The sequence below is a fragment of the Acartia tonsa genome, chromosome 1 (genome assembly GCF_053477335.1).
Source record: "Acartia tonsa isolate MP-2025a chromosome 1, ASM5347733v1, whole genome shotgun sequence".
NCBI lineage: Eukaryota > Metazoa > Arthropoda > Copepoda > Calanoida > Acartiidae > Acartia > Acartia tonsa.
This window is the reverse complement of record NC_137260.1, coordinates 47,004,918-47,029,255: the sequence shown is the minus strand read 5'-3', so window position 1 is coordinate 47,029,255 and position 24,338 is coordinate 47,004,918. Positions and strand designations below refer to the sequence as shown.

General features: G+C 31.1%; 1 protein-coding gene across 3 annotated transcripts in view; it reads left to right on the top strand.

Annotated features, from left to right (window-relative positions):
- LOC145322123 (prolyl endopeptidase FAP-like) overlaps window positions 1–14,457 on the top strand; it is a 46,310-nt gene extending 31,853 nt beyond the window's left edge. For 2 of the 3 annotated variants that reach the window (XM_080163923.1, XM_080163915.1), the window contains exons 9-23: window positions 231–344; window positions 670–845; window positions 1,423–1,565; window positions 3,026–3,149; window positions 3,443–3,576; window positions 3,985–4,087; window positions 4,870–4,971; window positions 6,407–6,549; window positions 6,951–7,111; window positions 8,281–8,472; window positions 8,933–9,050; window positions 9,831–9,933; window positions 10,271–10,378; window positions 10,736–10,862; window positions 13,672–14,457. In XM_080163923.1, coding sequence (XP_080020049.1) covers window positions 231–344; window positions 670–845; window positions 1,423–1,565; window positions 3,026–3,149; window positions 3,443–3,576; window positions 3,985–4,087; window positions 4,870–4,971; window positions 6,407–6,549; window positions 6,951–7,111; window positions 8,281–8,472; window positions 8,933–9,050; window positions 9,831–9,933; window positions 10,271–10,378; window positions 10,736–10,862; window positions 13,672–13,776 — 1,953 coding nt within the window. In that variant the 3' untranslated portion in view covers window positions 13,777–14,457. Of the gene's footprint in view, window positions 1–230; window positions 345–669; window positions 846–1,422; window positions 1,566–3,025; window positions 3,150–3,442; window positions 3,577–3,984; window positions 4,088–4,869; window positions 4,972–6,406; window positions 6,550–6,950; window positions 7,112–8,280; window positions 8,473–8,932; window positions 9,051–9,599; window positions 9,692–9,830; window positions 9,934–10,270; window positions 10,379–10,735; window positions 10,863–13,671 lie in introns of those variants that run through there. The other variant, XM_080163931.1, reaches the window with a different exon arrangement.
- Window positions 14,458–24,338: the final 9,881 nt, after the last annotated feature.

The following is a 24,338-nucleotide window of genomic DNA, read 5'->3' as shown; positions in this document are numbered from 1 at the left end:
CCACGGGGTGGGAACCCTGTGCCGACTTTCAATTTGGTATTTGAATAGTAGCCAAGAGTAAAAATTTGCTAGCAGACGAAAAGTACCCACCACTTGGGCCAGGTAGTTGTTTGGTTTATAAATCTATACATATACATTTTTTTACGAGGGAGGTTCAAAAGCGGAAGGGGGATGCTAAAGGATTGAATCCGATAAATGATAAATAAAGGCATGACCAATTAAAATTAGGAGGTACAAACCTGAACCAGTTTATTCGCTACGTGGCCTGGGCTCCTGTTGGTAATGCTTTAGTGTATGTTGATTATGAAAATAATCTCTACTACAGACACTCTGCCGAAGCACAGGTATTGTTCTTGTTAATTTTAGCTTAACTATTGCATATTTATCACCCAACCTTTCATTTTCTACATGTTAATACGTCATGCCATTGATATTGCTTGACTATTTAGGAGAATAATACTAGAACGTAAAATAAAATTTTTAAAACTTTTTCACTTATAGCTATAATCTAGTAAAAGACTATTGCACTTATAATATTTTGAGGGAAGTTTATTTTTCTGTTTATTTTATTATTTTTTAAGTCAATGTAATTATGAGCAGCATTCGATTAATTTAAAAAATTAACTTTCAATTAATATCTTACTAAAATTAATCTAAATGTTCTTTCAGGATGTAAAATTGACGACATCCGGGCAGGAGGACGTCATCTTCAACGGCATCCCTGACTGGGTGACGGAGGAGGAGGTGTTTGAGGACAACAAGGCCATCTTCTGGTCCCCGGATGGTACCAAGGTCCTGTACGGCGTGTATAATGATACAAACGTAGATGTTGTTCAACTACCAAGGTTGGTATTGTTAGTAGAGAAGCTACTCTTTTGACAGTGAATCTATGGCGGTACGTATAAACGCCAGTAAGTAGGAAAAGAATTTTGCAGATTTGCCTGATAGTTTAAAAAATTTAAAAATTGTTTATTTTGCATTTTTCTTTATAGCAAAGCTTTTATATTAACAAGATTTGTTCATTAAAAGTCATGTACTTTTTGTATAACTGTTTGAGATTGATTGGTAAACTTTTTATATTACTCCTTTTAAAGCACATCTACACCACTTATATCCTTTCTATGGATGTATGCATCCTTTTTTTAATTTAATCTGTAAAAATAAACATCTTGCACAAAAAAAAAATCATTTCCAAAGGAGGAGGACGGGTGTGACAATTTTTGAAACCAAAACTAAAAGTCATAGTAACTCAAATCCAGATGATACCTTTATATAGGTTATTTAGTTGAGTTCCTTTGATTTTCTATTTCTTTGACCCCCCACCCAATTCCCCATTTAAATATTTGTGTAACATAAAAATGTTGTTGATTTAAAATAACTTTTATTTCCCTATCAGATGATTATTTACAATATATTTTTCAGGTATGGAAACTGGAAAACAGATGGAACAAACTTCCAGGGCTATGGATTCCTTAAATATTTCCATTTTGATGATTTCCGGTATCCGAAAGTGAGCTCAACAAATCCTACTGTCGCCCTGTGGCTCGCGGATGTCGGCAAACCAGGTAATTTTTTTTCAGTGCTCGGCAGTTGTGCATAAGCCACTAATAACAATAAGCTTGCATATAATAAATTTTTAACAGTAAGGATTCAAAGTACTAAAAGTCTTTCTGTATGTAGATTAAGATCTCGCTAACCGTTGAATCAATGTAATTCTCCTTTACATAAAAACTTCTTGTAGGTTTAAGGAAGAATTATAACTATTTTGTTGGAGGGTAGCTCAGCCTTCCTAATGAAATCGCCTCCTTACAAAAAAATCTTGATTAACTAGTAATGTAACAGTTTTGTACTGGCTAGCCTCAGCAAATTTTAGAATATATATTTACAAAGAACTAAATTTCAAGTAAACATAAAAATGATACATTTGACCAAATACAATATTTTATAAAAATCATAAATAAACTTATTAAAATATATATTTGTAAACAAAATATTCCCAATGTATATTTTTTTTATATTTTCAATAAACAAAAGCAAATTTTAATATTTACTTAGTTCTTTGCAATTCCTCTTATTTGTTTATGGATATTTGATATATGCAAATATCTTAAATATGTATTATGGAATATTCTTTTTAACTGCAATTGGGAAAAGTACCCCAATCCCCCATAACCCCCTTTTCATTTGAAGAAAACTAAACTTGTAGATTTTGGGTTTTTTCTTCCCCCAAATATTTTAAAAATAGCCTCAACTGAAGGTAAAGGAGAAACTTATTGGTTGTGCGGTTAACGAGATTCTTTGTTACACACACCCAAACAGACAAACACCTGTTACATATATATATTTTTCCAAGTGTCTCAAAGATACTAGGTGCACATAATGAGGTTTGTTATGTTTGTTCTTTTAATAAAATATGGTATTTTACATCTAATGTGGTCTGATAAGTTGAATATACAGACAGAGAATTGGAATCCAATTCAGGTGTTTAAGTTCAGTGTGAAAGATCTCTTCATTCAGAATATTCATTAGTATCGTATCATAGACAGTTTTCCAAGGATAGAAAGATAAAAAAGAGAAAACACCCCCCTCTACCTTTTTCCTTTAATTCATTGCAAAAGTAAAGAGGGAAAAGACACTTTGGGGGAAAGCATCCAGTGTCATGCCATGTAATTGTAAATACTTTTTTTCTGTCGCCAAAATAAAAAATATTACCGAGCCTAAAAAATGCAACTAACGGGTACTGATAAAATCTTTTACACAGATATATACCGAATTAAATTTTTTCAAATATTAGGTAGTAAGTAAAGTTTTAAAATAAGTTTAGGTATATCTTAAACAATGATAGGGTGACAAATTTTTAACGGACGTACTGTTACAGAGTTGCTACGATACTGAAAATATTCCTAACCTGTAAAGAAATCCTAATAACGATCAGACCTATTTTGGAAAGGCAAACCGAACCTAGAGTTATGAGGAAAAAAACTTTCCTTTAAAACATTTGAATCTAAAATAAGCCTTTGTCTAGGCGTGGCTGGACCCATAAAGCAACAGAATGTGCCTCCACCGGTCAACCTCATGGCAGAAGAACATCATTTTACATTTGCTCGCTGGGCCAGTGATAACACATTTGCGGTCAACTGGATGAATAGGTTAGTACATTTAGAGGTAATGGTAGGGATCTAGGTGATTAAACAACGGACGATAAATTGATTAACCCTTCCAATTATAATTTACAAAATCACACCTCCTGCATATTAAACATATAAGTGTAAAAAAGTTTGAAATGAATGAGAGATTTTGGACTTTTTTACAAATTTTAAAAAATGGCTACGCTTTTTTAGATAGTACCTTATCTTTACAATAACCATCAGAGCTTGAAGGACTCTGAATATAAAGCTTCAAATTCTGAATTCGTTAGGTAATGATTTAAGACTAATTTTAGAATCCAGAACAAGACAGCCATCAACATGTGTGAGGTTGGAGCAGATCTGTCCTGTCAGGATGTTTTTGTTTTCCCACAGTCCAATGGATGGGTCAACTACAAGATGGACATCATGTTTAACAAATACAAAATAGGTAGACTTTTATAAAATTAAGCAGAATTTTTCTATCATTGCATTGTTTTGGTCTGTCTATATATAAGTATGCATTATACTGAATAATTATGATTCCAGTATATTTATTTTTATTTGGATCTTACACCAGATTATAATATTCTCAAATAAAGTGAAGCTGGAAACTGGCTAAAATAGCAATCCCTTCCACACCCTTCACCTAATCCTCTCAATTCCTACCGGATGAACAAACTGACCAAAAAATGATGCCCATGTAATTAACTACAATTTTCCTTGGCACTATCATAATATCCACGTATATTCTATAATAATTGCTTCGATCCATTCATTGTATATTCAAAGAGAACACAAACATTCCATATTTAACTACTTATTAATGTTAATTTCAGAAAATTTTCAAACATTTCAGGAAAGAAATTCTTGACAATTCTACCAGCCATGTCAATGATGCACAAACCCAGACAACTGTTTCTAATTGATCCGGAATCTAATAGCAGAACTCTTATGACAAGGTACAACAAGGAACATTAAAACATCCCACCCTTTTTCGATTATTTCCCATATAAATCCTCACACAAACTGTCTTCTTTGGGCTTTTATATTTACCTATATGAATATTTACCACAACTTTACAAAAAGGTGATTAGGGGCTAAAATTTCTAGTGCTTTTCTTCCAAGTGTCTATCGAGCGCTGAAACCTTCACTTTTTTAAATTAATCATTTGAAACAAAGAGGGGAGTGGGTAGTACTTTCCTATCAATTTCGGGGCAACTTATTACCTAATAAACCTAACAAATCCTTGCCTAAAATAATAAACAAACGAACAAAAAACTACCCACTTCCTCATTTTCAATTAATCTATAATACAAAGAAGCTTGATATCTGTCCGTCTATCCGTCTAAAGCTTAAGATCTCGGTAACCACTAAACCGATCTGATTCTACTCTTCAGGGTATATACCTATTGGTCCTGTGGTGGTTTAAGCTATTTTTTGGGGGGTTGGACAGTGACACTCCCAACCTCCCAAAAAATGAAATTTCCCCCCCCCCCTCAAAAAAGAAAATTGGGGGGGGGGGAGTATGGTTCGGGGCACCCGAAATTTTTTTTATTTTTTTAAAAACTACCTCATGGGGCAAAGCCCTTAGAGGCTAGGGGCGAAGCCGCTAGTTTTAATATAAAGTGGGGAGGTACTTTGCTTGACATGGCACTTAGAGGAGGATTTCCAACTTTTCTCTAAGAATTGAATAGAGCTTTTCAACTAGCTTAATTTTTTACTAACTTTTTTTTCTTCCCAGGGGAAGATCTGAGGTTACTGAGATTCTTGAATGGACTAAAGAGGATCATGTCTATTATATTGGCACAGAGGAAGATAAACCTGGTACTAGACAATTATACAGGTACAAACATAACTTTATACTAAAGAGGATCATGTCTATTATATTGGTACAGAGGAAGATAAACCTGACACTAGACAATTATACAGATACAAACATAACTTTATACTATAGAGATCATGTATACTATATTGGCACAGAGGAAGATAAACCTGGTACTAGACAATTATACAGGTACAAACATAACTTTATACTAAAGAGATCATGTATACTATATTGGTACAGAGGAAGATAAACCTGACACTAGACAATTATACAGATACAAACATAACTTTATACTAAAGAGATCATGTATACTATATTGGCACAGAGGAAGATAAACCTGGTACTAGACAATTATACAGATACAAACATAACTTTATACCAAAGAGGATCATGTTTACTATATTGGTACAGAGGAAGATAAACCTGGTACTAGACAATTATACAAGTACAAACATAACTTTATACTAAAGAGGATCATGTATACTATATTGGTACAGAGGAAGATAAACCTGGTACTAGACAATTATACAGATACAAACATAACTTTATACTAAAGAGGATTATTTCTACTATATTGGCACAGAGGAAGATAAACCTGGTACTAGACAATTATACAGGTACAAACATAACTTTATACTAAAGAGGACCATGTCTACTATATTGGTACAGAGGAAGATAAACCTGGTACTAGACAATTATACAGGTACAAACATAACTTTATACTAAAGAGGACCATGTCTACTATATTGGCACAGAGGAAGATAAACCTGGTACTAGACAATTATACAGGTACAAACATAACTTTATACTAAAGAGGATCATGTCTACTATATTGGCACAGAGGAAGATAAACCTGGTACTAGACAATTATACAGGTACAAACATAACTTTATACTAAAGAGGATCATGTCTACTACATATATTGGCACAGAAGAAGATAAACGTACCTGGTACCAGACAATTATGCAGGTGCAAACTTAATCTGTTACTATAGGAAGCTCTTTATAGTGCCTATAAAAAAGTGGATAGATTTAAATTCTTTTGGCCAAAGTGTCCCAAATAACGTCATATTTGAAAAATTCATTACATTATTAGCCCCTCAAAATAATCCAGTAAGTTAACCATTTATGTCCGTTAATGTTTTGTGTTTTTTAAGGAATGGTCTCAAAAAAGATTTTTGTAAATCGTCTTATTATCTTTTTCTATGATTTTTTTTTCAATGGCTATCATGATTGAACAAAATTATCAGTCATTCTATAATAATTTAGTAGAATGTTTATGTATCAATGTAATAAGGTGTAAGTTTGTCCAGTATGCAATTTAGCGTATCTTAGCAGTTTTCACTTCTAAAACTTTTCAACATACTGGATTTTTATATCTGTTAACACAACACATAGAAGTTTATATTCTTAAATTAAAACAAAATTTATAAATAAGAACTAATCTTGTATAGACTTGAACTTGGGCAACCAGAGCCCGACTGCCTGACCTGTCACCACAAGAAGATGATGCAGGAGCTGAAGCACAGGCCTGACTGCGAGTATGTTGATGTTAAGATGAGCAAGAAGGGCAGCTACTACATCATGGATTGCAAAGGTACAAAAACAATATGCATGTTTATGAAATAGTTTTATATATATTTGTCCGCGAAAAGTTAAAAGAAAATGATTAAACCTAAATTTTATTTTGGACAAATTCCATGAAACCTATTATGTCATCTTCCATCCACCCCATTTTCCCCATCTACTCCCCTTCTACTGGATGAACGAACTGACCAATAAATAAGGTCAATATTAGCAAGCTAAAATGGCGACAAATTTTCCCCTGTCAATATCCTATATCCATTTCTACATTTGTCTTTGCCAATGTTAAAACCATTTTTGTCCATAGAAACTATTCCTGTTTGGATTGTAATAAAAAGTTATACTACCTTTGATGTATGAAAAACTTTAATGATATATACAAGAATACATAATTGCTATTTGTTTATATTTTAGGTCCTGGTATCCCATATGGCTGTCTACAGCACACCCCCACCAACAGAGTAATGTCTCTGTGGTATGATAATATGAGACTGGAGAATAGATACAGCTTGATTAATAGTCCCAGGAAGGAATTCCTGGAGGTTCCTGTTCCTAACTCAGACCAAACAGCCAAGGTTTGTATGCAATAAAAAAGTAAAATAAATTAGATCGGGCAATTTTTTCTAGGGTCGATTTTACTTGGGAGGGTGGAGACATCCTTCCACAAAATAGTTGAAAACCTGTCAGGGACCTATAGGAAGTTTTAAATAAGGATACTACACATTTCGGGAGGTTAGCGAGAAGTTTCAGTGCAACTACGAAAAGATAAACAAACAAGAAGTCTCTTTTTAAAAGGATGATGAAATGTGATAAAAAATTCAAATTTCCTTTTTAAAGATAAATTAAATTTATAACACTAAATATAAATATATATTCTTTTAATGCACTTCTGTCAAGTGTATCATAAGCCAGGGAAAAAGGGACGGACAAGGGGAAGATTAACAAAACATACGTTCAATATTCTAAACTTATAATTAGTGTTATCCTTACATTTATCAAAGGAAAGATTTTTTTTACCTCCTATTGACTTTTCTTGTATCCATGATCATAAAAGATGCATTCCTCAAAAGAATTATTTTTAAAAGAAATGCTCGTTTATTTAAAAGTTGAAAAATAAGAGTGTTATACCATGCATACACTTGCATATTGCCTATTAATTTTTTTAAAATCTAGTTTTCAGTTTAAAAATCAATTTAGCTGTAATTTAAAGAACTAAGTTATTCTTGTTATATTTTATACATTTTAGAATTAAGACATATATTACTCTATATCTAATTTCTAACCTTATTCAAAATACTCCATTTGAAAATGCAATATAAATTTTATTTCGCCCTTTCTATCCTAATTCTATTAAACTTGAACTTGATGCATTATATAAGAGTAACACTGTTCTAACAAATACAGAAATAGTAATCATTTTCTTTAGAGTAACATAAATGTGTGGTTCTGTTTTCCGTTTCTTGCCGTCTTTCCTCGAAGTGTTTAACTGAGCATAACACACCAACCCCTCTCCATTATTTGGAGAGAAAAAAAAGGTTTATTTTTCATTTATGAGTAAACACTTCGTGGCTTACCTGAACACAAAGGTAAAATAATATAACACGAAAACTACACCCCATCCCTTAACTTCATTTTATTTCAAAATAGAAAGAGGAGATTCTAATCATTTTGAGGAAAACTTTCCCTTTTTATGTAATATTCAGAAAATTTGTTTTAAAATTTATAAAAAAAAAACATTTTTTAGGTATTCCTATATCTGCCAGCCTCTTTGTCTGTGTCCTCTGGACGCAAGTACCCGCTCATAGTTGACATGTACGGGGGACCAGGATTCCAGGCTGTCGACAAACAGTGGGCAGGCTACGAGTTTGGTGCATACATGGCCTCTGCATACGATGTTGTTTATGCTAAGATTGACCCTAGAGGCTCAGGATTTCAGGTATGAATAAACAAGACATTCTGTTATATAAAGTAGTAAGTTATTTTATGTAGCATAGAATTTAGATAACTTCTCAACGGATGGCCTTTTTGTTCGTTAAAAAACTTCACATAGGTCCTGGGATTGTTTAGGGCAATTTTTTAGATTCCATTCTTAGGATGGTTTCACGCTTTTTTTTAGGCCTTTCTTTCCTTTTCCTTTACAGAGCCCTTAGTTGTGCAGCTGCTAGTGAATAAGGACAATTCAAGAAAAAAAAATAAAACACCTTTATTTCTAAATTTAAAACCACAAATAATATAAACCAGATATTTCAACAAATATAAACAGTTAAAATTTTAAAGTTTTAAAGCTATGAAACCCATATTTACTTAATATTATTATATCAACGAAAATACAAAATTTTAAATGACTCGTACATATTTAAATTTACAAAAACGCTAATTACCCTTGATTTATTCAGGGAGATGATTGGAGACACGCCATCTATCGTAAACTTGGATCCCTGGAAGTTACAGATACTATTCATGTCACTAAATATATGCAAGATAATCTTTCTTATATTGATAGAAATAAAACAGGTAATAAACATTCGTTTAGTCTTTTACAACTAAAATGTAAAACTAAGTCTAAATCTTTAAAAATGACAGCATACAATACAAATGACCAATGATAGACCGGTATTCATTGTAATTGACCAATGGGAAAATGTACATTGGCCTATTTGTATTGTATGACGTCATTTTTTATTAGGCAGTATAAGCTGCTTCTTATCTAGCATTTTTAATACTGTTTCCTGAATAAAGTATTTATGAAGATTTCAATTTTTAGACGCTTTTGACCAGAAATAGGCAGCCTCGTGTGCGGCTCTTCTAAATTGTCACTTTATAATTTTAAAATTCAGCTGGATGTCTAAACCTGTTCCTAGACAGACAATCCATCTATTTTTTTTCTTCACACTAACAGGTTCAAATTTTAGGTAAATGCGCGGCTGAGGTGCGGCTGCCGAGCCCTGCTCATGACAAAAATAATCTGTTTTGCCTACATAGGTATCTGGGGCAGGTCATATGGAGGCTTCCTATCCTTTTCTGGTCTTACCAAGGATATTAATAATATATACAAATAATTAGGTATCTGGGGCTGGTCATATGGAGGCTTCCTATCCTTGTCTGCTCTGACCCAGGATGTTAATAATATTTATAATTAGGTATCTGGGGCTGGTCATATGGAGGTTTCCTGTCCTTGTCTGGTCTGACCCAGGATATTAATAATATATATAATTAGGTATCTGGGGCTGGTCATATGGAGGCTTCCTATCCTTGTCTGGTCTGACAAAGGATATTAATAATATTTATAATTAGGTATCTGGGGCTGGTCATATGGAGGCTTCCTGTCCTTGTCTGCTCTTACTCAGGATGTGAACAATGTGTTCAAGTGTGGCACCAGTGTTGCGCCGGTCGTCAGGTAAATTCTTTTTGTTATATTTTGGATCTGACATGCCTATGGAATCACTTTCTGTTGTCCGTTTTTTCATTGTCTTGGGGTGAAAGAAATGTAATACACATCCAAATGTCTTTATTAAGATTATTATTTTGAAACATTATAATTCATAGTAGTAGCTTAAACTCTTTAAAAATACCGGTCTGTTTTGGTTGCACTTTTCAGGGAAGCATAATAAAAGTCTTTAGGTTGTTCTATGCTATTTTTATGACCTTAACTGCGCTTCCCTAGATGCTAGAGACAAAGCAACAAGTATAAGTAAAAAGTTTTTTTTCTTCTCTGTTTGATTCATATTTTTCAGGTGGGAGTTGTATGATACCTACTATACAGAAAGATACATGTCAACATTAGAAGATAACAAGGAAGGATATGAACAAAGCTCACCTTTAAGTAGAATTGAAAATTTAAGGTAATTTAGCATCTTAGGTAAAAATCTACAAACGACATTGGACTGTAAATTACCAAAAGTCAGGAAACAAAAATTGTATACAATAACGCCCTATCAATAATTGGTTTAAAACTTCATTAAATCTCGAGTGGCTTTGTTCATTGTTAAAACTATCCTTTTTTTACAGAAGCAGTAATTTTTTTTTCTTTGGTTAGGGGCGTACAATCTATTTAAAGTCCTTGTCCATTTCCCATAAGTTTCTCGGCAAAGGAGTAGGAGTTAAATGAGTGTTTTAAAACAAAAGATTATGATCTATTATAAAAAATATATAATTTGTTTCAGTACATTACAAGACTTACATAAAATATAAATTTTCAGGGGTAAGCAGTACATGGTAATGCATGGTACTCACGACGATAATGTCCACTACCAGCAAAGTATGATGCTAGCTGCCGCGCTGGAGGAAAGGGATATCATTTTTAGACAACAGTCTTATCCTGATCAGGTAAAGTTATTTATTGCATCGTATCATAAACAGCTTTCCGCGAATATAAAAATGTACAATTATAAGATTAAAACCAGTTTTGTTAGGACCGAGATGCCGAAGAACAAAACAGGTTTTAATATTGCGATTGTACATTTTCATTTTCATAGAAAACTGGATATAAAACAGTATGATACATAATTTTTCAGTATGACTTAGAACCGGTTCCTTCCAAGGGGATATTAATTGGTTTCGAAGCCATACTAGAATAGTTATTTCTCGTATCGTATTATAAACGGCTTTCCGCGGATATAGAATGTACAATCATAAGATTAAAACTAGTTTTTTTAGCCCCATGGTGCCGAAGGCACCGGCTAAAAAAACTAGTTTTAATCTTATGATTGTACATTTCTATATTCGTAGAAAACTGGATATAATACGATGCTAGACATAGTTTTTTCGTATTCATGAGAACCGGTTCCTATCCACCGGATTCAAATGAATACGAGAAAATACATTATATCAAAATAATCTTTTTTGAAATGTATTTAAATCGGCGGTTTCCCTAGTATTCCATATGGACAACAGACCAACTTTAATGAAATGAAATTTACCTTTGATACTTTTAAAGGGCATCTTATGGATAAAAAGAGTTGCGCAATAAAAAGAAACCCTTAGGGATAGGGCACCGCAGTGTCAGAGCCCCCTGCCGAAGCTTGATGTATGTTATTTTCGAAACGGAATATAAAAAGGGGTCGGTTTACTGGTGCATTTAAAAAGTTTAAACAAAAACACCTAACAATGTTTTCCCAGGTGAGTTCTTGAAATACACTGTTTGTCTATTGTTATAATGATAATAAAAAAGATCAATATTATCTATAAGAAGCGCAGCAACATTATTAAACTGAAAAACCTTTATAAGTATTAATTTGAATGGGGGGGGGGGGGGTTACGCGGGATAAAAACTCAAGCTTTGGGTATGATATGCAAAAAAAAAATTACCCGATTTGTAAAAACAAAGGGCTTTGAAATTTATATAGAGATTTGCAAAGGATTCTTACATGTACGTGTTACCGTTCTCAGGCATCAAATTTAGACATTAAAAATTGTTCATCAAAATTATTTGAAATAGAATCAGGGAGTAAGGGAGGGGACAATGGATCGAATATTCAATTTTTAGGAGTCTCAGACTTTGGGGACTGGCTTAAAGGGAACATGCAAGAATTTAGCAGTTTCTAACCAATCTTGGGGACCAATTATGAATGACGTCACGCAAAATCATGCATAATCTCGCGGCAAACTAGCGCGTCAACAAAAAGATAAACAATAACAAGCAGACAGAATATTTTGATTTTGTAAATTATTTTGTAAATTGAATCATTACATTTTTTATATCTAATTCTTGTTTAATGTTAATTCATTCCGATTAGTGCGTTGTAGAAAGAAATTATAATAAGATTATTAGTTATTATGAGCAAAGCCTTCCTATAATTAGGTCCCGCACATTTGTACGTCCGTAACGGTTAGCTCTTTTCGTTACTTTAGACATGTTAGATGTTTCTTATTGATTTAATGTAAAGGCAAAACTTTTTTGTCTTTAGCTTAATATTTCTGTAATTAATGATCCGATTAATTTCAAAATTTTAGGAAAAATTCACGAAGTCCTGAGTTGTTTAAGGTTTGTTTATCATTAAAATCTAAAGATGGTGTTATTTTATTTTTCTGTCCTGGATGCTAGGAGCGCAGCTACCAGTTATCCTAAGATATGTTACTTAAACCTTAAGATCTTTAAAATTAAGATGTACTTATGTTCTCAACTATTTTATTTATGTAGTATGAAATTTTGACGCAAGGTATCTCATTTTTATTTCGTTAAATGAAATAACTTGAGTTAAAAGTTCTGTAGGAAGGTAATTGTTTTAGTAAGTTTTGTAATATAATTATTTAAAGGCTTTTCATGTCTAAGCTTTTTAATAAATACAATAAAAAAATTTGGGTAAAAGATGTTGTAAAAGTAAAATGGTATCTTACCTTAATTTTCCGAAGGTCAAATAATAACAATTATGGAAATGAATTGTAAACAAGGGTTTTGATCTCCAAGAATCAAAGGCTTGTAGTAAAGCATCAGTTTAAGGATGGTGCATTTGAATAAAAAACAATTCTAAAAGTCAAAAATTTCCACTAAAGGTTGCTATATTGCAAATACTTGTTTTATCTGGAAATATCTGGGTTTTCAACCTTGAAGGGTCACAACTATAAAATTGAATTAACTGCCCATTGTCCCCTCCCTTACTCCCTGAATAGAATACATCACGTCAATTTTGCTAAAATCTGATATCATCCTTTTATAATGGATATTTAAATAATTATTTTTAGATTTTTATAGAAATGCAAATATAAATTTTATTTGGTGAAGTCAGAAATACTTGGATTTTCTTATCTAACACTCACTGTTACCAAAAAAATCTTAAAAGATTGAAATTAAAAGAATGATTTCAGTTTTGAGTTATATTCGTTCAAAATAAATAAGCCGTTAACAAAACAAAAAGCAGTGAGGTAAAATGATAGTAGCTTTAGCAAGCTCCAGTCAAATGCGCTTATTAAGTCTAACTGTTCTTAATGTTGACCAAACGCATAGTATAATTAAGTGCATATTTAAAAACAGTTCGACCTAATAAGCACATTTGACTGAAATCTTACTCACAACTTTATGCAATATTGAAGAAAAAAATACTATTCCCTTTATATCATGCAGGGACAAACAACTTATAATTATAACAGTATCAAAAGGGGATAATTTTTCATGAAAACTAATATTTTTTTTTTTTAGGACCATGGTATCAGTCACTATCGCAAGCATTTACACCACAACCTCATCGATTTTTTCATCAACCAATGCTTCGGTATGCAAGTCGGAGATATCTATTCAAGATGATCCAGTATGACAATACTCCAGTGATTTTGTCACAAAATAACAATCAAGTCTTTACCAGTGGAAGCTAAACTATTTTTGATATGCAGTAACTTCTTACTCTTAGTCAATTATCAAACAAAATATTTTTAGAAAATATATGATAGCATTTGCTAGCTAAATTTTCAAGTATTATAATGCAAAAGAAAACCTTTTACAAGATTGTTTTATTATATAATCTTAAATAAAAAATAAAAACTTAAGTAAGTTATTTAGAACGAGATTTGCCTTTCGCTACAATTTTATCTTTTATAATATTGGTATTTTATAGAAATCTTGATAATTAGTGTACTTTAGACTAAAGTAAAGCATTTGACAACATACAATTTGAAACCTTACAATATCTAAATAAGTTTACAATAACCTCTCGTTCATAATTATTAATATCCATTTTTGGTTCATATTGCTCTTGAGCTTATTATCTCTCTAGTAATAAAAGTTTATTTTTATGTAATCTAATTTATATTTATGCATTTTATGCCTAAGCTTGTAGATACTTGAATTTGCTCTTACCCTTTGAATTAAAGTGTTAAGTGCACTAAACTACTCAACAACTACCTGTTCTATCAAGGATTGGGTTGGGTATTTAAAGTCAGAAAATAAATAAAAGGACAATCATGTTCAATTGTAGTGAATAAAAGATTTTTAAAAATATTGGATCCAAACAAATTATAGAAAAATTATGGGGGGAAATTGCTTAACACTAGCGCCGCAGTTTAAAAAATTAGTTTACCCAGCCTTGTCGTTTCCGTTCTTTTAATACACAATCCTATGTTTTAATCATCCATTCTATTTGTGTAGAAAATTACATGACTTTGATGTAAATAGAATTGTATTAGTTTGATGCTAAGCTAAAGAGGATTGTAATTTACTAAGAGAGATTCTTCCCAAAAGTAGAGTTCAAATAAGGTTAAGACTTTCAATGTCATCTTGTTTTCTTCTGCAAGGTAAAAGCATTCCGCGTGGAGTAAAAATTATCTTATTAAAAATAAAGAAGGGTGGATGTTTTGGGGGTTAATTAATGAATAAAAGTACCAAAAGTTGAAAGAATAATATTCAACAATAGATCTTTTATAATCTCAACTCTAAACCATTCAATAATGGAACATTTCCTTTTATATCTTGAAAATCTTCAAACAGATGGAAACAACCAACAAAAATATAAATATCAAAATTTAAATTTAAAACTCATGTAAGTTACTGACTTAAAGAAACTACTGAGTGAATCAGACAAAAGGAAATTTACAGATATTCATAGGTTTTAATCATGCAATGTTAATGTGTGCCTAAACCTTTGTTTTAAAAAATAATTTAAAAAACCATCTACAAACAAACAAAATACATGTTTAATTTCAATTTAATAATTAATTATCTATTTCTCTTTATGTAAAGAAGATGCATTATTTCCAAATTACACAGCACGGAAATGATAATGACATAATTTTTTATGGTTTGCGTAGTTTTTCAACCAATTAATTTTGCTGTCAAGTAAAGAAAAATATTGCAATTACTACGTTCAAGAAGGAAAATAAAGATTTGCTTAATCTTCAAACTTTTTTTGAAAATTCTTTTCCTGTTGTAACGAAAAGGGATTGGCAGTTGCACATTTTTATTACGGCCAGGCTGCGAATTGTTAGATCTTTAAAGTGGTGGCTCGTTGATTCAGCAACATAATTTTCAATATTTTGGCGATTTCGACCGGAGGATAAGTATTAAGAAGCTTAGATATTAATTGTCATATAAGCTTATTTATTAAAAAAGAGCTATATTTTTAGTATTATAATCTATGTATTAGTATACATATGATATCATTATTAATAAATTATGAATTTTATTCTTTAAGTTTAAAATGAAATTTTTTAATCATTGTTTTTAATCTTAAATATTTAAAGTTGTTACAGTAATAATATTTTGTAAATATGTAAGCTGTGATATAGGTTGATATATAAATAAACTGTATGTATGTATTAAATATATTTAAATATATTTTCTTATACATTGTTTCTCACTGTTTTTATTTATCACCAAACCTAGTAGTTTAAAATAACAAGAACGATAACATCCATTCAAGTAAACCTGCAAACTCAGATGGTCCGACAAACCAACAAAACGAGTAACAAAGCATTTGATATTTAAGACTACTTCAAAAAAGAAAAAAATACAAAGGGAGAGGTCATTTTCTAGTAAATCCCGTAAAGGTGTGTGTTATAAGGCCTAAAAATAGTAGTAGAACGATAAGGTGCTCTATATATTTGTATTTCCTATTGAATAGAACAATAGGGAAGAAATTTTTTTTTTTTTTTTGATAACCGTACCTGGAATATCTGAAATTTCTATCAAACGCTTTGTTTGGCTCAAACTGACACAAATAAAAAAAAAATATAATTATAACAAATCAACCTGTAAAGAATGACTTCTTCCTTTGTTTAATGGTATTGATTGTTCTTAACTTTTACCTTGTACCTATAGAAAACATTATTATTATAATTATATATTTTTTTAATTTTTGTCAGTTTGAGCCAAACAAAGCGTTTGATAGAAATTTCGTATTTTTTTTAGATAATCCAGGTACGGTTATCAAAAAAAAAAAAAAATTTCCCTATTGTTCTATTCAATAGGGAATACATATATCTAGAGCACCTTATCGTTCTACTACTATTTTTAGGCCTTATAACACACACCTTTACGGGATTTACTAGAAAATGACCTCTCCCTTTGTCCTAAAATTACTTTTCAAAATGATGCGCATTATGAACATTCATTAACATTTTTAGACTCGATTTTAGAGAAGCTTCGCTCAAAATCGTCCTGAAATCATTACTTCAAGCAAATGAACAGAATAATTATATCATATACAAATTGTTGTCAAAAAGTCAAAATGTTTTAAATAGACTGTCGATCTTTCTGGTAACGATTAAAGAGTGCAGCTTTTAAAAAAAAAACCTAATGCTCTTATAAACTTTCAGACTATCCTTTATGGACGTACGAAAGGACCGATCTAATTTAAAGTAAAGTTTCCTTTCATGAAATATATTTCCAATAAACAATAGTTACCATTAATATGATGCATATAGATTCTTTGTGTGTATGAGTCATATTTTAACAGAAAGCTAATATTCTAAATATGATTTTAGTATTAGGCTTCTTTTTTTTTATAAAAATTCCACAGTAATTTTAATTAGGGAAGCTACTCTATAATTTTATATGTCCGACATTTCTGCCTGAAACATTTTTTGGTAAAGATTCTCTGTCGGTTATATTGCATGTTTATATATTTATAAAGGTTTCGTGATTTTAAAAATTTTCATCCTTACTCTTTCTTTTTTATTTATTACCTTTTTATGACCAATTAACTAAAAGAAATATTTAATGTAACTTTAGGAATTTCAACGCTCTTTTAATTTATGATTTATTAATTTGAGTGTCACAATGCATTGTTATGCTATACAGAAATATAGTAAGAATGGTTGTACAAAGTAGGACGTGCAGAGCGCGACTGCTTGTATGTGCCTAGATAAGTTAGCAAGGTCTTACATTGCCATTAAGGCAGGCAGCTTGGCAAGATTAAGTACAAATGTAACAAGAGTAGAACTATGCAAAGGCCATCAATCTTAATGTTGTATGTATAATTTGCAACAAGTACCCCCCCTCAAAGAAGGGCATTACCAACAGCCAGTCACAGGAGTGACTGTTAAGTTTCTTGCTTACAGCCTCAATTAGCGACTGTTTTATTTTCAAATTACTAATTAAGTAATTTGTTACACTTCAATTAGAAGTATACATCTTTTTGCAAGTATTCGAGTGGGGTATATAACAAAAATAAAAAAAATTGTTGGCCTTGATTGATACAATTCTAATTTTCTGAATTTTAAACAGGGTAGTTGTTGTACAAAAAGGTTGCAGTTAATTGAAAAGTTATTTTACAAATTCGCGATGCACAATCAAACAAAATGACAAATACTAGTCTTCTTGAATTCTTCATAGCTTCTTGTTATTGGTTGATGGTTGCAGGTTGGGTGTTCAATTTGGTTTTGAAGGCAATCTTAATTAAATAATCACATAACATAGGTTACACAAAAACAAATTATATCATGGTAATTATTGTTACATATATTATTCATAATTTACTAGGTAAAAATGTTTTCTCAAAAGTATATTTAGGAAAATAAGAGCTAGTAGAAAATTTCCTGAAAAAAAAAGATATTTGAGTAATTTATAGATGTAAGAATAAAATGCACAATATTATGAAATCTGCTTAATATAAAATTGTAATATTATAAGTTGCAATAAAGGAGAAATAAAAAATAAGTAGTTTGTGCATTTGTAAGGTTTTTCTTTTTTGAAAATGGTACCTAGTGATCAATAACTAATTCTATCATTAACAAATCTATTACTGTAGCCAAGAATTTACAAATAAGATGAATAGTTTTTTTTATACATTTCATTTAACTGTATCAAATACTTGAATAATTTATTTTAATACAAAGGTAAAAATTTTGCATAGAAGTAAAAATTTGCATGTAATTTAAAAAAAAAATTTTGAAAGATTGTTGTCAAAATATAAGTAATAAAGAATTTGAATTTTGAAAGCAATGTGTTTAAATATCTTTAATTGAGGCAAAATTGTAGTTTAAAAACTATTTGTAATATTTGTAGTATAGTCCACTTTGTTTACATTGCTTATTAATATTTAGTTTTATCAATAAAATACAAATTAAAAAAAGTTTTACTTCTAAAAGAGAATGCACTTTTAGTGTTGAAATGGATTTGATTATATCTATAATCAAATCCATTTCTTGGAATTTTCATCTGTTGATTGATCTTTATAAGAGAAGCATCACTACTGAAGTCTGAAATGTAATTATCTCCGCATCAAATATCCTGTGTTTAAATACTTTGGGATGGATTCATTCTGAATTGTTGTTCAAAATTACAAAAAAAATATCAATGCCCTGTTACTCTATATTTGTAAATGTTCGTTTGTTTGACCTTCTGATTTGTCTTACTTCGCTACTTCAGGATATTGACATCCTTGTCAGTGGCGTGCGAAGCACTTTGTCTAGGGGGGCATTTTGAAGATTTTGTAAAATTTTGCCCCCCCTAAAGCAAATAAGGGCGTTTTAAGGGGTGGGATTATTTGATTATGGGCCTTCTAGTCCTTATCCCTTCTTCCCCATTCCTTCCCCCATCCCTATTCCCCCCCCCCATCTCTTCTCCCCCATCCCCTCTCCCCACCCTGCAATGATCGAAGGGAAGGGAGCTAGAAAGCATCTTCGAAAAAAAAGTACAGAAGATAATTTAACCTTACCCCCCCCCCCCCCACCACAAAACATTTTTTATGGGTGGAAGGGGATGTTATAAAAAATTCAGCAGGAAGGATGAATACCCCATTAAAAAATTTTTTGGGGGGGGAGATAAAAACACTCATTTTGGCAATAATTTACCAAAAATTAACCTAATATGTAAAACTGATTTTAAATTTTTCTTTATTGTATGACAAGGATGACAACATCTTTAAGTAGCAAAGCACAAAAATCATTAATAAGAATACAGACATGAAAAGTAGATTTAAAGAGCATCTGTTGAAATAAATATATATTTTAGGTAGAAAAAGTCACAAATCCTTTTTCCTGTATGTTGTGTGATGACAGTCAAAGTAAATTACATACTGGATGCTCGAAACAGCGAGAAATTTTATTTTTTTTAAATATTATAATCCACAAAAATTTATTTTACCATAAAAACCAAAGATATAAAGAACTATGTAAAAAATAAAAAAAAATACTTTATTCATTTACATTATTTTTCATCTACAGATATAAAAATCTCTTAGAAATATGGAAAACTTTGGGGCGTTTTGGTCACTAGGGGGGGGGGGGCGATTGCCCCAAATGCCCCCTTCGGTTCGCACGCCACTGATCCTTGTTTTTAATATAAATTTCTATCTTTCTTTCCTTATCCTGCTCATCTGTGAGCAGAGCAATATATTCTGTCTGGGTAATCTATATTTATAAACATGCGAGAATAAAAAGTCAAGGCAACCAATATGTTCAACTACACGCCTTTACACACATACTTACACACACACACACAATATACACAGACACACATATTCTTACACAAAATGGCAAGGATGGGTAAGTGGCATAGAACCGCTATGCTTTCTATTTCCACCTTTCCACTTGAAACAATATTCTACCTCTCTCTCTCTCTCTCTCTCTCTCTCTCTCTCTCTCTCCTTCCGAAACACTTTACTCCGTTGTTCAACCATCTCCTACAAGTTATTTTTTGACTCTGGGAGTCGAGTTTTCACCTCTGTTTCTCTAACTTTACGCTCTCTTCAATATGCTTCACTCTCTATTACTCTCTATTTATCTATCTCTTACATAGACCCCCCCCCCTCCCTTTATTACCCCTCTTAAACTCCGTTCTCTAAAATGTTCAGTATGCCTTTTCCTTTCTTTAGACTACGGAATTTCGTATGGTCTGGTTTAAACCATTCCCTGCGACTCTACTCCTAAACCTATCTCTTTCTCATTCCCCCTCTCTCTCTCTGTCATTCTTTCTCTCTATGTCCTGCTATAGCGTTATGACTTACTTCCTCTCTCTCTCCTTCTCTCTTATTCTCTTTCCTTTCTCTATCTCTTCCTATCCATACATTCCAAAATAAATTAAAGTGAGTGTATATCTATCTGTCTCCCTAGTTACAGAATAGTCCAGTCAGCTCAAGTGTCAAAATTATCCACAGTTATATCTTCTACCTGAATTTTAATTATCCATATTATTATTAGTGTTTTTTTAGTAATCTAAATATTTTTTTAAAATTTATGAAAATTACATTTCTTTGGTGTTTTTTTTAATTATTTGTCCGCTAAACATTTTAAAATATTTAAAATTAAATTAAAGAATTATGTATTACAACAACCGATTAAGACATTAGATGTAACCAATTATAAAAATTACAATATTATGTATTTTCTCTTATATAAGATGTTTATTCTTGTATTTGAGATTGGAGATAATCAGCTTGTTAACTGGGTCAATTTAATTATCAAATGATATTATGTAATCAAACAAAATTTATTCCAACTCGTTGGTTTGTCTGTCTGTCGTTCTGTCGGTAATGTCGGTAACAACAAAATTTCAAGTGCCTCTTCAAGTGTTGGTAATGTCTCTATCTGTTGCTACATTCAATGATTTTTTAAGATTAAATTAAAATAACACACCTTGTTGCATTGTTATCAAATTTTTATTTTAAACTTAATAAATTTTATTTGCAGGGGGGAAGGTCATCTTTTATTTACCCTCTCCCAAAATCGTTAAAAACCTTCCTATAAGAAGCTTCAATTCAGCGGTTAGTGAAATCCTTCGCTACAGACAAAAAAAGATAAAGATTAATATTTTTTAGATCGTTCTGATAATTATGAAGCATCTTAGTTTTTTTAAATTTTAAATCCATCAAAGAATAAGTATTCTTTATTTAATTACAAGTTCAAACAACCATGCATAATGCATATATGAGTCATAAAATGCTATTGTAGAAAGAATACCTTGAGGTGATTGTCTATTAATTAATTATAAAAACATGCTTAAGTGTCATGAGAAATATTAATAAATAATCTATGTAAATATATTTATGTATCATATAATTTATGCCTTGTAATTTATTATACTCGTATTTTGTATAATGCTGTACAGTTAGGAAAAAAACTATTTTTTTTAATAGTTCTATATAATTCTTAACCTTAAATTTTGTTTTAATGTTACAAAATATTTTATCACAACATTCAATTCTATTTTAGTGTCATTTGATTATGATTACTTTTTTTTCATGTAATAGCAGCTACGCCCCGAGAGGCCTCTTGGGGTCCTTTCAATTTTTGTTTTTTGTAAGGGTTATATTTTCTAGGAGTGACTTCTTTTGGAAGGGTGGTGGTACCCTACCCAAAAATAGCTATAAACCTTTTGAGGAACTATTAGAAGCTACACTGGAAAGGACAACAATATCGGTTCAGTGGTTAGAGAGATACTTTATTATACACAATCATACAGACGGACACAGATCATGTTACTCCATTTAGGATTTATCATAGTTTCATATAGTTTGCGATATAGCCGGAGGAGGTGGAGGGGGACAATTTAACCCTCTTCCCCCCTACCCAATGAATAAAGATTGTTTAAAGTCCCACAAAACTAGAGTTAAGACATTAGTTGCAAGTTAAAGCTCGCAACTGTTAAAATAAGTTTGTTAAGAGACATTATGTAGCAGGGAAAATAAAGATTAGTACCACCTGAGATATTACATATTATGTAACAAAAATAGTATATACATTACCAGGGAGGGAGGGGACATTGGACTGTTTATTACACAAGTCCCCAAACTTTTATAATATCGTTTTCTTATTCGTTGTCATAATAACTTTGGGAACTTCTTTTATATTTGATTGGTTGCATCCTTAAGTTAAATTTTCAAACTTTTAACCATTGATTGTAATCCACAGAAGGGGTAATTTTGTCGATCATCATTGGGGATACACATAAATCTATCGGCCATCTCTTATACCTTTATATCCCTGATATATTTCATCTCAATAGTTTTGAAGGACTGGATGGTATGTCAAATCATAACCCAGAGTAGCAAAAGTGATGAGATTTGAAATTAAAGGCTGGAGACAACAATGAGTCGGGAAAAATGAGATTTAAAGCAATTGGTTTTGGGATTACATGGCAATAATCCTATGAGTTAAAGTAGTAGGTAAGTTTTTTTTGTCAAAAAATTAAGATTTCGATAAATACCAACCGATTGAGTTTTCCTTATAAACTTCATTGTATTCTAAGCCAAACTTAGTTAAATATGAGGTTGCAATATTGGGAAGAAATAATAGGAGCAAAAACGGAAGAATGCATTACATATACATGCCTTTGAAAGACGCAGGGTTTAGTAGCTTTTTTGCACGGTTTAGCCAAATTAACATAAAAAGATATCTATCTTTAAAATCAACCAGGAACAGTTACAAGATTTCAAATAAGAATGCTAAGTCTTTTATGTATATGCACATGACTGTGTAAAATAAAAGTATAATTAGACTTATTGTGCTGTAAAAGTGTATTATTGTCAAATAAATTCCATAAGGACTCAAAAGTTAGGACTACGAAAGACTAATTAGGTAAAAGAGGAGGATTATGGACTGTGTTTACTTTAAATTTATTAACCCTTTGAGGAAACAGAGTTTATATTCTTAGCAATCAACTCGGTAAAATACAACAATTAAATTAAAGATATTATGTTTATTTTCTTTCTTTACTTATGGCCATGTTTTTAATTTCTCACAGTATTTCTAGACTCTGCTGGGGACTTAAACCTGCGGGGCCAATTGCCTAACCCAGGACAATCATTAACATTTACCTAACCTAACAATAAATAACCTCTAAAAGGTACTTTGAAAATTCGACGAAACGCCCCTTAAGAGGCGATGTAACGAAATCGACAATACCCTAACTTTTTATGTTTTCGACAAGCCAAATATCTATTTTTTGCAATTGTCCATTCAAATTCCTGACTCTTTTCAACTCTGGCTTTCACTTTATTGTGAAGCAAATGTGGAAAATTTTGCAATTTGTCAAATTTTATTTTTCCTGTTGTTAGCTTTAACATTTAGTTCAAGGTTTTGCTTTAGTGAAATTTTTACCTAATACCATAGTTTTAATATATAGCATATTTATTTTGTAATATAAGTCCCTGAAATATTGAAATTATTTTGATTGCATAGCTTCTCTATTATTATGTATTAGTTTATCTGTTAGTTTCCACATATGTCTTGAAAGAATAGCTTTAAAATTATGCATATTAAAGGTTTTGCTGCCTCTGAATATATATGCTTCTTATGTTCAATTTGTAAAATGAAATCATATCATTTTTAATGAATCAAACGCTTTGTTAAGTTCAAGGTGTACGTACACTAACATGTAAGCAAGTACAATATACTACAAATTCTTAATCTTCAAATAATTGGAGTTTTATTTCAGTACTTTTATATGTTAAGGTCTAGGTCTGTCTTGTTTTAACAAGATTGCATTAAGTATTTTTAGACAGCTTAAAATATTATTTGTGTATTAAAAAATATAATTATTACATCTTTTCATTTATCATATTTTAAAATATCGAAGAAAAGAGGAATAATATTTACGCCCTGGATTTTTAAAGAATGGTTTTCTTTTTAAAATTTATTTCAATGAAACAAATTAAACACAATTAATATTTGGTATATTAACTTTCAAGATTAGTACAATATATTTCTTGATACATAAATATGAAAATAAAAAGATTAATTACTTTTAAAATAGAAAAATGTACATTGTACATAATAACTTTTGCCTTACTTAAAAAAATACTTTTTAAGCTGTAGAATTTTTTAAAAAATGTGGCAGTTAATGTTATATTTGAAGGTGTCATCGTTTGCTTTGAGAGGAATGCACATCCGGAATTTTATATAAATCCTACGCATCAAGGATAAAGGAATTTTCTC